At 47.0% G+C, this 18,487-nt stretch overlaps 1 protein-coding gene across 1 annotated transcript in view; it reads left to right on the forward strand.

The window, feature by feature from the left end:
* Positions 1–18,487, forward strand: part of LOC139560090 (vesicle-associated membrane protein-associated protein A-like) — a 77,013-nt gene that overhangs the window by 4,055 nt on the left and 54,471 nt on the right. Inside the window, exons 2-3 of the mRNA XM_071376593.1 lie at positions 17,060–17,212; positions 17,578–17,681. Coding sequence (XP_071232694.1) covers positions 17,060–17,212; positions 17,578–17,681 — 257 coding nt within the window. The remainder of the gene's footprint in view (positions 1–17,059; positions 17,213–17,577; positions 17,682–18,487) is intronic.

Below are 18,487 nucleotides of genomic sequence, written 5' to 3' on the forward strand. Positions count from 1 at the left end.
ACGAAACACTGATGGATGAGGAGAGGAAAGCCCGGTCGGGACATGGAAGACTGATGGATGAGGAGAGGAAAGCCTGGTCGGACATGGAAGACTGATGGATGAGGAGAGGGAAGCCCGGTCGGGACATGGAAGACGGATGGATGAGGAGAGGATGAGACTGTGCTTCCCAAAAAGGTCTAAATAAACATTTTTACAAGCAACAGAAAACCTTCCTGTTGGGAACCTGTAATGTATTGAGCTGTTGTTGAGTTGCCAACTTTGTGTGGCTGGCAGTAATTAGTGATTTTGAAGGTGCTGAATAGGCATTTCTGTTGCTTTTTTTTTTTTTTTTACATGTTTTATTCAGACTTTTTGAAAAGTACATACCGGCCTTAACTGGAGCAAAGAAAGATGGCTGCTCAGCACAACTCCATATTTGGTATGTAACAAACTTATTTTGACATGAACTAAAAACAAAAATCCATATTGTGATAAGTTAGGGGAAATTTTTTGTGGAGTTGCAAAGTTACTCTCCATTATATATATATACACTGCTCAAAAAAATAAAGGGAACACTTAAACAACACAATGTAACTCCAAGTCAATCACACTTCTGTGAAATCAAACTGTCCACTTAGGAAGCAACACTGATTGACAATAAATTTCACATGCTGTTGTGCAAATGGAATAGACAACAGGTGGAAATTATAGGCAATTAGCAAGACACCCCCAATAAAGGAGTGGTTCTGCAGGTGGTGACCACAGACCACTTCTCAGTTCCTATGCTTCCTGGCTGATGTTTTGGTCACTTTTGAATGTTGGCGGTGCTTTCACTCTAGTGGTAGCATGAGACGGAGTCTACAACCCACACAAGTGGCTCAGGTAGTGCAGCTCATCCAGGATGGCACATCAATGCGAGCTGTGGCAAGAAGGTTTGCTGTGTCTGTCAGCGTAGTGTCCAGAGCATGGAGGTGCTACCAGGAGACAGGCCAGTACATCAGGAGACGTGGAGGAGGCCGTAGGAGGGCAACAACCCAGCAGCAGGACCGCTACCTCCGTCTTGGTGCAAGGAGGAGCACTGCCAGAGCCCTGCAAAATGACCTCCAGCAGGCCACAAATGTGCATGTGGTCAGAAACAAACTCCATGAGGGTGGTATGAGGGCCCGACGTCCACAGGTAGGGGTTGTGCTTACAGCCCAACACCGTGCATTGACGTTTGGCATTTGCCAGAGAACACCAAGATTGGCAAATTCACCACTGGCGCCCTGTGCTCTTCACAGATGAAAGCGGGTTCACACTGAGCACATGTGACAGACGTGACAGAGTCTGGAGACGCCGTGGAGAACGTTCTGCTGCCTGCAACATCCTCCAGCATGACCGGTTTGGCGGTGGGTCAGTCATGGTGTGGGGTGGCATTTCTTTGTGGGGCCGCACAGCCCTCCATGTGCTCGCCAGAGGTAGCCTGACTGCCATTAGGTACCGATATGAGATCCTCAGACCCCTTGTGAGACCATATGCTGGTGCGGTTGGCCCTGGGTTCCTCCTAATGCTAGACCTCATGTGGCTGGAGTGTGTCAGCAGTTCCTGCAAGAGGAAGGCATTGATGCTATGGACTGGCCCGCCCGTTCCCCAGACCTGAATCCAATTGAGCACATCTGGGACATCATGTCTCGCTCCATCCACCAAATAAATTTGATTTCCATTGATAATTTTTGTGTGATTTTGTTGTCAGCACATTCAACTATGTAAAGAAAAAAGTATTTAATAAGAATATTTCATTCATTCAGATCTAGGATGTGTTATTTTAGTGTTCCCTTTATTTTTTTGAGCAGTGTATATATATATATATATACTAGATGACCGATAGGGGGCGCTGTGTTGAAGCCTCCATCTTGGTACTACCCCACCATTTATAAATAATATTTTGGAAGCGAGAGAAATCCATTTATTAATGTCTACATTTGTTTTTGCCATGTTTATTTTTTTACAGACACATTAATGCACACTTTTAAATTATATGTGTATCATTTTCATTGAAATATGAATATTTTTTTAGATTACTGTTACTGTCCACACTGCAAAAAAAAATATTTAAAACTAATTTTGTCCTGTAGAATTCCATTCATTCCTATGAGGATCGCTCCTAATGGGGAGTGCCAATATGGCCGACCGGTGGTTTCAAAGCCTCCCAGTAGCCAATAAATGGCATCGGCAATACAGGGTTTATATACATCATTGGTAATTGACCAGCTCCCTCCCTTCCCAGGTAAATAGGCCATTTCCAAGGAGCTGTGAGCCAGGATACAAATGTAACCTTCTCTGTAAATTCCTCAACACCAGATGAAAAACATAATGCAAATACATTGTGTGTCGCTAGACTGGTCGCTTCATACCGTGTGTGTGTGTGCTGCCGCAAACTGGGATTTGAATGATCAATATTACCAAAAAGAAACGTCTTCTCACTGTCAACTGTGTTTATTTTCAGCAAACTTAACATGTGTAAATATTTGTATTAACATAAGATTCAACAACTGAGACATAAACTGAACAAGTTCCACAGACATGTGACTGACAGAAATTTAATGTGTCCCTGAACAAAGGGGGGGGTCAAAATCTGGTGTGGCCACCAGCTGCATTATGTACTGCAGTGCATCTCCTTATGGACTGCACCAGATTTGCCAGTTCTTGCTGTGAGATGTTACCCCACTCTTCCACCAAGGCACCTGCAAGTTCCCAGACATTTCTGGGGGGAATGGCCCTAGCCCTCACCCTCTGATCCAACAGGTCCCAGACGTGCTCAATGGGATTGGCATCCGGGCTCTTCGCTGGCCATGGCAGAACACTGACATTCCTGTCTTGCAGGAAATCAGAGAACGAGCAGTATGGCTGGTGTCATTGTCATGCTGGAGGGACATGTCAGGATGAGCCTGTAGGAAGGGCACCACATGAGGGAGGAGGATGTCTTCCCTGTAACACACAGCGTTGAGATTGCCTGCAATGACAACAAGCTCAGTCCGATGACGCTGTGACACACCGCCCCAGACCATGACGAACCCTCCACCTCCAGATGGATCCCGCTCCAGAGTACAGGCCTCGGTGTAACGCTCATTCCTTCGACGATAAACGCAAATCCGACCATCACCCCTGGTGAGACAAAACCGCGACTCGTCAATGAAAAGCAGTTTTTGCCAGTCCTGTCTGGTCCAGCGACGGTGGGTTTGTGCCCATAGGCGACATTGTTGCCGGTGATGTCTGGTGAGGACCTGTCTTACAACAGGCCTACAAGCCCTCAGTCCAGCCTCTCTCAGCCTATTGCGGACAGTCTGAGCACTGATGGAGGGATTGTGCGTTCCTGGTGTAACTCGGGCAGTTGTTGCTGCCATCCTGTCACGCAGGTGTGATGTTCGGACGTACCGATCCTGTGCAGGTGTTGTTACACGTGGTCTGCCACTGCGAGGACGATCAGCTGTCCGTCCTGTCTCCCTGTAGCGCTGTCTTAGGCGTCTCGCAGTACGGACATTGCAATTTATTGCCCTGGCCACATCTGCAGTCCTCATGCCTCCTTGCAGCATGCCTAAGGCACGTTCACGCAGGGACCCTGGCCATCTTTCTTTTGGTGTTTTTCAGAGTCCGTAGAAAGGCCTCTTTAGTGTCCTAAGTTTTCATAACTGTGACCTTAATTGCTGTTAGTAAGCTGTTAGTGTCTAAACGACTGTTCCACAGGTGCATGTTCATTAATTGTTTATGGTTCATTGAACAAGCATGGGAAACAGTGTTTAAACCCTTTACAATGAAGATCTGTGAAGTTATTTGGATTTTTACAAACTATCTTTGAAAGACAGGGTCCTGAAAAAGGGACGTTTCTTTTTTTGCTGAGTTTGTGGACACCTGCTCGTCAAACATCTCATTCCAAAATCTAGGGCATTTAATATGGAGTTTGTCCCCTTTGCTGCTATAAGAGCCTCCACTCTTCTGAGAAGGCTTTCCACTAGATGCAGGGACTTGCTTCCATTCAGCCACTAGCATTAGTGAGGTCTGGCACTGATGTTGGGCGATTAGGCCTGGGTCGAAGTCTGCGTTCCACTTCATCCAAAAGGTGTAAGATGGGGTTGAGGTCAGAGCTTTGTGCAGGCCAGTCAAGTTCTTCCACACCGATCTCGACAAACCATTTCTGTTTGGACCTCGCTTTGTGCACAGGGGCATTGTCATGCTGAAACAGGAAAGGGCCTTCTCCAAACTGTTGCCATGAAGTTGGAATCACAGAATCATCTAGAATGTCATTGTATGCTGTAGTGTAAAGATTTCCCTTCACTGGAACTAAGAGAACTTGCCCAAACCATGAAAAACAGCCCCAGACCATTATTCCTACTCCATCAAACTTCAGTTGGCACTATGCATTGGGGAAAGTATTGGTTCCCTCGCATCCGCCAATCCCAGGTTGACTGCCAGATGGTGAAGTGTGATTCATCCCTCCAGAGAACCCGTGTTCCACTGCTCCAGAGTCCAATGGTGGCGAGCTTTACACCACTCCAGCCGACGCCAGGCATTGCTCATGGTGATCCTAGGTTTGTGTGTGTTGCTCGGCCATGGAAACCCATTTCATGAAGCTCCAGACGAACAGTTCTTGTGCTGACGTTTCTTCCAGAAGTTTGGAACTTGGTAGTGAGTGTTGCAACAGATGACACACGACTTTAACATGATTCAGCTTCAGCGGTCCCTTTCTGTGAGCTTGTGTGGCCTACCACTTCGCGTCTGAGCCGTTGTTGCTCCTAGACGTTTCCACTTCACAATAACAGCACTTACAGTTGACGAACTGACTTGTTGGAAAGGTGGCATCCTATGACGGTGCCACGTTGAAAGGCACTGAGCTCTTCAGTAAGGCAAATCTACTGCCCAATGTTTGTCTATGGAGATTGCATGGCTGTGTGCACCTGTCAGTAACGGCTGTGGCTGAATTATCTGAATCCACTAATTTGAAGGGGTGTCCACATACTTTTGTATATAGAGTATTAAAAAAGACTTTTGGTGACATGAATGTAACTGAATGCTGTATGTTGACTATTTTCTTCAAGCCTTTTTTCTAAAGTAAACCTGGAAATGTTAGTAACTTAGTACACAGTCTAGCTCCACACCTCTCTCTGAATTTAACCTGAAGGAGCAAGGTTTTATAACAGTCATAGACCTATTGAAGCCTCAACTAACCTATGTCTGGAGGACAGCTCCTCTGACACCCAAGGCTGCTATATCAGTCTTTCTGTCAGCGTATGAAACCAGGAACGCAACTTTAGTTTTAAAAGTGTGGGGGGGGGGCTTTATATACATATTTATTTGTAATTATTTATTTTTTATCCGGTCGGATGAACACTCCAAACAGCCTACCCGACCGCTCGGAGGTGTTTGCATGGTCTTAAAGCACACCGTTGCCTCGTTTTTGTATCACATTCCAATGATAAAACTGTGGCTGACAAAAAAAATGCAATTTCAGAATGTGGGGTGAGACAAGTCCCCAGTGAAAGTTAGCCTTCAGTTTCCTACAAGGGAAATATAATAATATATAATTGTACATGGAGAATGTCCTATACCTCCTGGACCTCTAGTGTATCTGACCCTCAGGCTAGGGTAAACCTGTGTGGGTCAGAATCCCTTCAACCTCCTTAGGAATTGAACCTGAAAGCTGTATAGGTTAACATGCTCTAGGAGGCTCGTGGCCCTACAGCTCCTCTCTCTCTGTCCCCAGCCTTTTTTTAAAAACATTTTTATTTAAATTCTTACTCCCATCTCTGCGCTTTGGAGTCCCTTTTTGTGGTTGCTTTGGAAGAGCATCTGATTACGGAATCACACAACTTTTTAGTCTAAGGATGTTAATCTGATTTTCTGTTGCATGTAAATCCGTTTTATACGCATGCTTATGGTGATTCACTTTTCGCAAGTGGCACTTGCCACTTTGGCTAGAGGGACAACAGCCGGTGAACTCGTGATATTCTGTTCATGGTGCATAAAGTCCTTTTAACTTTCCTTGCTAGTTTACAGTTGAAGCTTTGTTTGTGATAATCTGCAAACTAGTGTGGCACGGTATAGCATGATGCCAGCATTTTAGAGTAATGTAGTACAGTTTCATATAACACTACTGACCCTTTAGAATACTGTAGTACAGTTTCATATAACACTACTGACCCTTTAGAATACTGTAGTACAGTTTCATATAACACTACTGACCCTTTAGAATACTGTAGTACAGTTTCATATAACACTACTGACCCTTTAGAATACTGTAGTACAGTTTCATATAACACTACTGACCTTTTAGAATACTGTAGTACAGTTTCATATAACACTACTGACCTTTTAGAATACATATATATATATACACTGCTCAAAAAAATAAAGGGAACACTTAAACAACACAATGTAACTCCAAGTCAATCACACTGCTGTGAAATCAAACTGTTCACTTAGGAAGCAACACTGATTGACAATACATTTCACATGCTGTTGTGCAAATGGAATAGACAAAAGGTGGAAATTATAGGCAATTAGCAAGACACCCCCAATAAAGGAGTGGTTCTGCAGGTGGTGACCACAGACCACTTCTCAGTTCCTATGCTTCCTGGCTGATGTTTTGGTCACTTTTGAATGCTGGCGGTGCTTTCACTCTAGTGGTAGCATGAGACGGAGTCTACAACCCACACAAGTGAATCAGGTAGTGCAGCTCATCCAGGATGGCACATCAATGCGAGCTGTGGCAAGAAGGTTTGCTGTGTCTGTCAGCGTAGTGTCCAGAGCATGGAGGCGCTACCAGGAGACAGGCCAGTACATCAGGAGACGTGGAGGAGGCCGTAGGAGGGCAACAACCCAGCAGCAGGACCGCTACCTCCAACTTTGTGCAAGGAGGAGCACTGCCAGAGCCCTGCAAAATGACCTCCAGCAGGCCACAAATGTGCATGTGTCAGCATATGGTCTCACAAGGGGTCTGAGGATCTCATCTCGGTACCTAATGGCAGTCAGGCTACCTCTGGCGAGCACATGGAGGGCTGTGCGGCCCCACAAAGAAATGCCACCCCACACCATGACTGACCCACCGCCAAACCGGTCATGCTGGAGGATGTTGCAGGCAGCAGAACGTTCTCCACGGCGTCTCCAGACTCTGTCACGTCTGTCACATGTGCTCAGTGTGAACCTGCTTTCATCTGTGAAGAGCACAGGGCGCCAGTGGTGAATTTGCCAATCTTGGTGTTCTCTGGCAAATGCCAAACGTCCTGCACGGTGTTGGGCTGTAAGCACAACCCCTACCTGTGGACGTCGGGCCCTCATACCACCCTCATGGAGTCTGTTTCTGACCTTTTGAGCAGACACATGCGCATTTGGATTCCATATGTGTTATTTCATAGTTTTGATGTCTTCACTATTATTCTACAATGTAGAAAATAGTAAAAAATAAAGAAACTCTTGAATGAGTAGGTGTGTCCAAACTTTAGACTGGTACTATATGTGTGTATTTGTATACCCCTTTTTCTCCCCAATTTCACGATTTCCAATTGGTAGTTAGTCTTGTCTCATCGCTGCAACTCCAGTACGGACTCAGGAGAGGTGAAGGTTGAGAGCCATGCGTCCTCTGAAACACAACCCTGCCAAGCCGCACTGCTTCTTGCCCAGTTAACCCGGAAGCCAGCCGCACCAATGTGTCAGAGGAAACACCGTACACCTGGCGACCATGTCAGCTAGCATGCACCCGGGCACGCCACAAGGAGTCACTAGAGAGCGATGGGACAAGGACATCTTGGCCGGCCAAACCCTCCCCTAACCCGAACAACGCTGGGCCAATTTGTGTACCGTCTCCTGGTCGTGGCTGGCTACGACACAGGATCGAACTCGGCTCTGTAGTGACGCGATGCAGTGCCTTAGACCGCTGTGCCACTTGGGAGGCCCAAAAAGTGAATTTATTTGCCACATTTTTTGTAATATTAGACTGAACAGGAATATTAACACAACAGGTAAAGTGTTGGTCCCATGTTTCAAGAGCTAAAATAATAGATCCCAGAATTTGTCCATACGCACAAAAAGCTTATTTCTCTCAAATTTTGTGCACAGATTTGTTTACATCCCTGTTAGGTTGGCAAAGAAGAAATGCTCACTAACAGTTGTGGCATATCAAGAAGCTGATTTAAACAGCATGATCATTACACAGTTGCACCTTGTGTTGGGGACAATACAAAGCCACTCTAAAATGTGCAGTTTTGTCACACAACTCAATGCCACAGATGTCTCGAGTTGATGGAGCGTGCGGTTGGCATGCTGACTGCAGGAATGTCCATCACAGCTGTTGCCAGATAATTGAATGTTAATTTCTCTACCATAAGCCACCGCCAACATTGTTTTAGAGAATATGGTAGTACGTCCAACTGCCCTCACAACCGCAGACCAAGTGTAACCACGCCAGCCCAGGACCTCTACATCCGATTTCTTCACCTGCGGGATCATCTGAGACAAGACAGCTGATGAAACTAGGTTTGCACAACCAAACAATTTCTGCATAAACTGTCAGAAACCGTCTCAGGGAAGCTAATCTGCGTGCTCGTCATCCTCACCAGAGTCTTGACCTGACTGCAGTTGGGCGTCGTAACCAACTTCTTCAGTGGGCAAATGGTCACCTTCGATGGCCACTGGCACGCTGGAGAAGTGTGCTCTTCACGGTTTCAGCTGTACCGGGCAGATGGCAGACAACGTCGTGATGCATATCTGTATTCCCAATTGTGAAATCCATAGTTTAGGGCCTAATGAATTTATTTCAGTTGACTGATATCCTTAAGAACTGTAACTCAGTAAAATCTTAGAAAATGCTGCTTGTTAAAAAAAAATCAGAATTTTTGTTCAGTGTACTTTAGTGTCTTATTTCAAACAGGAAGACTGTTATTGGAATTTACATTTTTACATTTTAGTCATTTAGCAGACGCTCTTATCCAGAGCGACTTACAGTAGAGTGCATACATTTTATTACATTATTTTTTTTTATACATACAGAGACAAGGATATCCCTACCGGCCAAACCCTCCCTACCGGCCAAACCCTCCCTAACCCGGACGACGCTATGCCAATTGTGCGTCGCCCCAAGGAATAGTTTTATTCTGTACAGGCTTCCTTTTCACTCTGGTGACTTTAAAACCGTTACAGAGCCAATAAACTCTAACTGTTTTAAAGTCACCATTGGCCTCATGGTGAAATCCCTGAGCGGTTTCCTTCCTCTCCGGCATCTGAGTTAGGAAGGACACCTGTATCTTTGTAGTGACTCTTATTTCAACCAATAGGTGCCCTTCTTTGCGAACCATTGGAAAATCTCCCTGGACTTTGTGGTTGAATCTGCTTGAAATTCACTGCTTGACTGAGGGACCTTACAGATAACTGTATGTGTGGGGTACAGAGATTGGGTAGTCATTTAAAAGTCATATGAAACACTGTTAGTGCACACAGTGAGACTCCATGCGATTTTAATATGTGACTTGCTAAACACATTTTTACCCCTGAACTTTAGGCTTGCCATAACAAAGGGTTTAATACCAATTGACTCTAGACATTTAAGCTTTTCATTTTTGATTAACTTGTAAACATTTCTAAAACATAATTCCACTTTGACGTGTGTGTGTGTGTGTGTGTGTGTGTGTGTGTGTGTGTGTGTGTGTGTGTGTGTGTGTGTGTGTGTGTGTGTGTGTGTGTGTGTGTGTGTGTGTGTGTGTGTGTGTGTGTGTGTGTGTGTGTGTGTGTGTGTGTGTGTGTGTGTGTGTGTGTGTGTGTGTGTGTAGGCCAGTGACACAATCTCAATTTAATCCACTTTAAATTCAGGCTGTAACACAAAATGTAGAGTAAGTCCAGGCCTATGAATACTTTCTCTAGACACTGTATATGTACATTACTACCTCGTACCCCTGCACATCGGCTGGGTACTGCTACCCCTTGTATATACAGAGCCTTCAGGAAGTATTCATACCCTTTTACTTTTTTCACGTTTTACAGCCTGAATAAAACCATTTATTACATAGATTCTGTGATCTACACACAATACCCCCATTTAATTTTTTTTTTTTTTTTTTAACAATTTACTTAACTAGACAAGTCAGTTAAGAACAAATTCTTACTTTCAATGACGGCCTAGGAACAGTGGGTTAACTACCTTGTTCAGGGACAGAACAGATTTGTACCTTGTCAGCTCGGGATTTGATCTTCTAACCTTTCGGTTACTAGTCCAACGCTCTAACCACTAGGCTACCTGCCGCCCCATAATGTCAAAGTGGAATTTTGTTAGACTTATTTAAAATATATGTTTGTTTTTAAACTTATGAATAGAATATGTTAACTTAAATGTCTTGATCCCTTGGTCTGGAACAGTGTTATTTTCAAGCCAGGTCACAGCAAAACATTCCATAACTCCTCTCAGCAGTGAAACCAAGTACACAACAACAACGTCCGTTCATCTCTAATGGGCTAACTATCTACTAATTGGTGTGATTTAAGTTTGGTTGGTTTTGGTGACCTTGCCTCCAGCTGTTATGGTGATGTGACAGAACAGAACCCCATCCCTAGCCATCAAAGCTGGACCATGTTAGGACTATGCTGACTGTAATTAAGGTCCTAATTTAAGACCAGCAGACCAGTTGTCACAAGATGGGAGAGCAGCAGTAGGCTAAGCTCACGTCCCATATGGCACCCTATTCCCTATGTAGTGCACTACTTTAGACCAGGGCTGGCACCCTATTCCCTATGTAGTGCACTACTTTAGAGCAGGACCCATAGGGAACAGGAAGCCATATGGGAATGTTGGCTAATAATGGTACATCTCTCCTTGGCTTTAACCGGAGTCAGTCAACGGATCTGATCACATCTCTCCTTGGCTTTAACCGGAGTCAGTCAACGGATCTGATCACATCTCTCCTTGGCTTTTAACCGGAGTCAGTCAACGGATCTGATCACATCTCTCCTTGGCTTTTAACCGGAGTCAGTCAACGGATCTGATCACATCTCTCCTTGGCTTTTAACCGGAGTCAGTCAACGGATCTGATCACATCTCTCCTTGGCTTTTAACCGGAGTCAGTCAACGGATCTGATCACATCTCTCCTTGGCTTTTAACCGGAGTCAGTCAACGGATCTGATCACAAAAGCTGCGTTTTACACAGGCAGCCCAGTTATTGGCAAAAGATCTGATCTGATTGGTCAAAAGACACGAGTGGTAAAAGATCAGAATTGGGCTGCCTGTGTAAACACAGCCATAGACCTTCCGTCTTCAATATGGAGGACATGGGATCCCGACCCAAATGACATTAGCTGAGCTGAGGAAAGCTTCATTGGTTTCATTGATTTGGCTTGTAGCCTCGGACAACGTTATGTATGAGAATGGTGTGTTTTATAGTCAGCTGTTGTTGGTATAGCGGTAAATGTACATGTTCAGATTTGGTAATGGATGGCCTAGACAACAGTCTATATCCCAGGCCCGGTGTAGGCCCGGTGTGGTCTGTTGTAGACCCGTTGTAGGCCCGGTGTAGACCCGTTGTAGGCCCGGTGTGGTCCGTTGTAGGCCCGGTGTGGTCCGTTGTAGGCCCGGTGTGGTCCGTTGTAGGCCCGGTGTGGTCCAGTGTGGTCCGTTGTAGGCCCGGTGTGGTCCGTTGTAGGCCCGGTGTAGGCCCGGTGTGGCCCGGTGTGGTCCGTTGTAGGCCCGGTGTGGTCCAGTGTGGTCCAGTGTGGTCCGGTGTAGGCCCGGTGTGGCCCGTTGTAGGCCCGGTGTGGTCCGTTGTAGGCCCGGTGTAGGCCCGTTGTGGTCCGTCGTAGGCCCGGTGTGGTCCGTCGTAGGCCCGGTGTGGCCCGTCGTAGGCCCGGTGTGGTCCGTCGTAGGCCCGGTGTGGCCCGTCGTAGGCCCGGTGTGGCCCGTCGTAGGCCCGGTGTGGCCCGTTGTAGGCCCGGTGTGGTCCAGTGTGGTCCGGTGTAGGCCCGGTGTGGTCCGTTGTAGGTCCGGTGTGGTCCGGTGTAGGCCCGGTGTGGCCCGTTGTAGGCCCGGTGTGGCCCGTTGTGGTCCGTTGTAGGCCCGTTGTGGTCCGTTGTAGGCCCGGTGTGGTCCGTCGTAGGCCCGGTGTGGCCCGGTGTGGTCCAGTGTGGTCCGTTGTAGGCCCGGTGTGGTCCGTTGTAGGCCCGGTGTGGTCCAGTGTGGCCCGTCGTAGGCCCGGTGTGGTCCGGTGTAGGCCCGGTGTGGTCCAGTGTGGTCCGGTGTAGGCCCGGTGTGGCCCGTTGTAGGCCCGTTGTGGTCCGTCGTAGGCCCGGTGTGGCCCGGTGTGGTCCGGTGTAGGCCCGGTGTGGTCCGTTGTAGGCCCGGTGTGGTCCGTTGTAGGCCCGGTGTGGCCCGTTGTAGGCCCGGTGTGGTCCGTTGTAGGCCCGGTGTGGTCCGGTGTGGCCCGTTGTGGTCCGTTGTAGGCCCGTTGTGGTCCGTTGTAGGCCCGGTGTGGTCCGTTGTAGGCCCGGTGTGGTCCAGTGTGGTCCGTTGTAGGCCCGGTGTGGTCCGTTGTAGGCCCGGTGTAGGCCCGGTGTGGTCCGTTGTAGGCCCGGTGTGGTCCAGTGTGGTCCGGTGTAGGCCCGGTGTGGCCCGTCGTAGGCCCGGTGTGGCCCGGTGACTTATGTAACTCTATGGAGTGGAAGTTCACAGGGAGTTTTATAGCCCCTCAAAGGCTTAAATCATTAGGAATTCTTTGTTCAGAATTGGTTCATTCAAACCCCAAAGCTAATTAAGGCTAAATTAGCTGTTTAGTTTTGTGATATTTATTATCCACAAGAGGGTGTGTGTGCATGCGTGTTAATATAATAAAATAAAAAAAGTGAGTTCAGAAAGTATTCAGACCCCATTACTTTTTCCAGTCTTATTCCGTGGTTATGGGCTTGTCTCATTGCTGCAACTCCCCAACAGGCTCGGGAGAGGCGAAGGTCGAGTCATGCATCCTCCGAAACATGACCCGCCAAACCATGCTTCTTAACACCCGCCCGCTTAACCCGGAAGCCAGCAGCACCAATGTGACGGAGGAAACACCGTTCAATTGACGACCCAAGTCAGCCTGCAGATTCCCGGTTCGCCACAAGGAGTCGCTAGAGCGCGATGAGCCAAGTAAAGCCCCCCCCCGGGCCAAACCCTCCCCTAACCCGGACGACGCTCGGCCAATTGTGCGGCCGCCGCCCTCCCGGTCACAGCCGGTAATGACACAGCCTGAGATCGAACCCCAGGCTGTAGTGACGCCGCAACACTGCGATGCAGGGCCTTAGACTGCTGCACCACTCGGGAGGCCTTTACAGCATTATTCTACAATGAGGGAGGGAAGTATGTAATCCAATCTACACACAATACCCCATAATGACAAAGCGAAAACCTTTTTGAATTTTTTTGCAAATGTATTAAAAACAAAAATACCTTATTTACATAAATATTCAGACCCTTATGCTATGAGACTCGAAATTTAGTTCAGGTGCATCCTGTTTCCATTGATCATCCTTGATGTTTCTACAACTTGATTGGAGTCCACCTGTGGTAAATTCAATTGATTGGACATGAGTTGGAAAGGCACACACCTGTCTATATAAGGTCCTACAGTTGACACTGCATGTCAGAGCAAAAATCAAGTCATGAGGTCGAAGGAATTGTCCATAGAGCTCCGAGACAGGATTGTATTGAGGCACAGATCTGGGGAAGGGTACCAAACATATTTCTGCAGCATTGAAGGTCCCCAAGAACACAGTGGCCTCCATTTTTATATAGAAGTTTGGAACCATCTAGACTCTTCCTAGAGCTGGCCGTCCAGCCAAACTGAGTAATCGGGGGGGAAAGGGCCTTGGTCAAGGAGGTGACGATGGTCACTGACAGAGCTCCAGAGTTCGTCTGTGGAGATGGTTGTCCTTCTGGAACGTTCTCACATCTCTACATCACTCCACCAATCAGGCCTTTATGGTAGAGTGGTCAGACGGAAGCCACTCCTCAGTAAAAGGCACATGACAGCCCGCTTGGAGTTTGCCAATAGACACCTAAAGGACTCTCCAAACATGAGAAACAAGATTCTCTGGTCTGATGAAACCAAGATTGAACTATTTGGCTTGAATGCCAAATGTCACACCTGGAGGAAACCTGGCACCATCCTTACAGTGAAGCATGGTGGTGGTGGCAGCATCATGTTGTGGGGGATGTTTTTCAGCGGGCAGGGACTGGAAGACTAGTTAGGATCGAAGGGAAAGACGAACAGAGCAAAGTACAGAGAGAGATCCTCGATGCAAACCTGCTCCAGAGCGCTCAGGATCTCCGACTGGGGGCGAAGGTTCACCTTCCAACAGGACACCCAACCCCCAGCCAAGACAGCGCAGGAGTGTGTATATAGATAGATACTGTAGATATACACATACAGAGCACTGTTCCAAATTGTCTGAAAAATAATACTAATAATAACGCTATTATTCTTGATCTCCTTGTTTATATTAATAAGATAATGTCATTATCATTAGTAAGGCTTAGTATAGCAGCTTTGTATAACCACCATTGAGCTGTAGGCCTAAGAGTGCATCGTGGCGTATCTTAATACTGTAGGCCTATATTTGAATGCTTATATAGGCTACTGTATCAGTCGTTAATTAGTTCATGTCATCACACATCATAGGAGTCATTCATGATTTGAAATGCAATCAAGAATTTTAGTTTTTAAAATAAAAATAGAGCCTAGGGTAATTCACTTAAAGTAAACAATTTCGGGAAATTGCGTTAACCAGTGAATAAGACAATTAATAAAAAATATAATGTTTTTTTGTTGTAATTGCTGTAATATAGGCTTACAAAAAAAAAAATAACATTACAACACGTTGCGCTTATAATTTATTTTGTGTTGACATTGTTCCAAACGTTCAGAGAAACCTAACCTTGTAACCTAACAGCATCTGTTTGGCACACACATTATGAACGCTTGTTCCTTACCTCTTGATATTATATTCCACTACTGGTCACATGTATTATTCCACACATCCCCTTTTACCTCCTGATCAACCAGAAACTTTCCCCCCTTTCAAGTTTATTTGCCACGTCCTCTGCATCCATTTAGCTTTTTATGGTGTTTGGAGTTTATTATAAGCAATTTATTGATGTGATTATGATATGCTAATAGGTCGCGTGCATGTGATGTGTCACGTAAAGAGAGCAAGGGTTCAGGGCTGTGGGGAATGTTTTTTCCTAAAAATACAAAACAAGAGGGATTTTGGTACTGGAACTTTTCGGTCAGAAATGGCTGTAATTCTATTTCCCGCTTCAGCAACATGGGACAGTGTGATAAACACTGTGGTGGTCGCTGCAGCAGGGAGGAGAGAGACAACGGGTGCTAGTCACACAGTCACTCGCTGTCTTTTTTTTTTTTTACACAGCGCTGTAAGACTGAGCCCGGCCCGGCAAGTCAACTGGACGCCATCTAATCATTTGTGTGTCTTTTTTTTTAAATCATTTTGAATTGAATCAAACCGTGAACTTAAAGCATCAGACAAGCTAAGTGAATATAGTTGATTTGATTAAAGCACATTAGGATTTCAATCAATCAAGTTTATTTTATATAGCCCTTCGTACATCAGCTAATATATCAAAGTGCTGTACAGAAACCCAGCCTAAAACCCCAAACAGCAAGCAATGCAGGTGTAGAAGCACGGTGGCTAGGAAAAACTCCCTAGAAAGGCCAAAACCTAGGAAGAAACCTAGAGGGGAACCAGGCTATGAGGGGTGGCCAGTCCTCTTCTGGCTGTGCCGGGTGGAGATTTGTCTGAAATATGGAAAAATACACGTTTAAAAAATAAATAAAAAATTCAACCAATCGATTGGTCGAAAGAACAGAGGACTCTTGGTCGACCAAGATTTTTGTTTTGTCGGGGACAGCCGTACTGTGCATTCAAATTGCCAAGGATTTAAAATGCATTTAGGTTTATTGTCCATAACACATCGCCATGCACGTAGTCTGTGGTTGTGAGGCCGGTTGTAATGCCAAGGCAGCGTATGGTAGGGAAATTATTATTAAATTCTCTGGCAACTGCTCTGGTGGACATTCCTGCAGTCAGCATTCCAATTGCACACTCCCTCAACACAGACATCTGTGGCATTGTGTTGTGTGACAAAACTGTTCATTTTAGAGTGGCCTTTTTATTGTCCCCAGCACAAGGTGCACCTGTGTAATGATCATGCTATTTTAATCAGCTTCTTGATATGCCACACCTGTCAGGTGGATGGATTATTTTGACAAAGGAGAAATGTTCACTAACAGGGATGGAAACAAATTTGCGCACCACATTTGAGAGAAATAAGTTTTTTGTTCATGTGGAACATTTTCTATGTTCTTTTATTTCAGCTCATTAAACATGGGACCAACACTTTTTAAATGTTGCGTTTATATTTTAGTTCTGTATATGTGGGTGGCCGGTTTCCCGGACAAAGATTAAGCCAGGTCTAAAAGGCAATTTTCAAATCCAAGTTGATTGGTTGAATTTATCAAATGTTATAGTAGGTTGAGCTAAATGCTCCTAACAGTGCAGCAAAAAATGTCAAACAAAATAATCATAAAAATTGAGATTTGAATGTTCTGTGTTTGAGGACCCCCCCCCCATTTTAGACTGAGGCGTTTCCTCCGTGACAACGTATGGAGAATTGCAGGAAATAAGCTAGAAACCTGCCATATTCTCTCCACCAACGAGGGGTGTGAACAGTGCTTGTGCCCATAGAAATAGACATGGGGGGGGGGGTGTTCTCCAATGCTGGAAGTGGAGGGGAGGCCCCCCCCAAGCGAAAATGTTTGGGAACCTCTGCTCCAAGGTAGGCACTACCCGGTTTTACACTACCCGGTTTTAAAAATGGTACCTGGTGCATTCTACTATTTACAGCTTTTAAGAGGAAGGCGTACTGAAAGCCGGACTGAGTAACTAAAATACGTGGTTCCCACAGCTTTGTACCGCGGTTCTACACTACAGAGGAGACGTAACTAACAGATGACGGACCAGGTCAAATGTATCCCATTGTTTTTGAGCCTAACCTTGTTCTCTCTCTCTCTCTACCAGGTCCTTTCACTGACGTCGTCACCACCAACCTGAAGCTGAAGAACCCGTCTGATAGAAGAGTGTGTTTCAAAGTGAAGACCACGGCTCCCAGGAGGTACTGCGTACGGCCCAACAGCGGCATCATCGAGGCAGGCGCCACCGTCACCATCTCTGGTGAGTCAAACGGGTCCCATCCATGGCTGGAATTACATTACTATTGGAATCATATTTCAAATCATCCCATATTCAATGAACTTGTCCTGTAATGGACAGTTTTCCCAACACACAGTCCACGGTGCCAAACGACAAAACCATTATCCATTCATTTTTATGTGATGTGATGGATGGAGGGTTCTGATGAATGATAAATTATTCCTGAAGTAAGAACGGGATCTTTAACTACATTCGGTCAGATTGTCCTGCTCTAATTAACATGATCAATGGACAATCAGGTGCTTTTCAAATTAAATTATAGCATAATTCAAGCACTTGTTTTTTTGCTGAGATATGTGTGTGACTTTGTCTTCAATCTATTCCAGTAATGCTCCAGCCCTTTGACTACGACCCCAATGAGAAAAGTAAACACAAATTCATGGTCCAGAGCATCTTTGCTCCGCCTAATGAGTCTGAACTCGATGCTATGGTGAGTAGTCTAGTTCTTACCTCTACAACTGCTGGAGTGGGTTCTCCCTGTTCCTGGGTCCTGTGTGGCTCGGTTGGTAGGGCGCGGCTCGGTTGGTAGGGCGCGGCTCGGTTGGTAGGGCGCGGCTCGGTTGGTAGGGAGCGGCTCGGTTGGTAGGGCGCGGCTCGGTTGGTAGGGAGCGGCTCGGTTGGTAGGGCTCGGTTGGTAGGGAGCGGCTCGGTTGGTAGGGCGCGGCTCGGTTGGTAGGGCGCGGCTCGGTTGGTAGGGCGCGGCTCGGTTGGTAGGGCTCGGCTCTGTTGGTAGGGCGCGGCTCGGTTGGTAGGGCTCGGCTCTGTTGGTAGGGCTCGGCTCGGTTGGTAGAGCTCGGCTCGGTTGGTAGGGCGCGGTTGGTAGGGCGCGGCTCGGTTGGTAGGGCGCGGCTCGGTTGGTAGGGCTCGGTTGGTAGGGCGCGGCCTGGTTGGTAGGGCTCGGCCTGGTTGGTAGGGCTCGGCCTGGTAGGGCTCGGTTGGTAGGGCGCGGCTCGGTTGGTAGGGCTCGGCTCGGTTGGTAGGGCGCGGCTCGGTTGGTAGGGCGCGGCTCGGTTGGTAGGGCTCGGCTCGGTTGGTAGGGCGCGGCTCGGTTGGTAGGGCGCGGCTCGGTTGGTAGGGCGCGGCTCGGTTGGTAGGGCGCGGCTCGGTTGGTAGGGCGCGGCTCGGTTGGTAGGGCGCGGCTCGGTTGGTAGGGCGCGGCTCGGTTGGTAGGGAGCGGCTCGGTTGGTAGGGAGCGGCTCGGTTGGTAGGGCGCGGCTCGGTTGGTAGGGCGCGGCT

This window comes from Salvelinus alpinus, chromosome 30 (genome assembly GCF_045679555.1).
Source record: "Salvelinus alpinus chromosome 30, SLU_Salpinus.1, whole genome shotgun sequence".
NCBI lineage: Eukaryota > Metazoa > Chordata > Actinopteri > Salmoniformes > Salmonidae > Salvelinus > Salvelinus alpinus.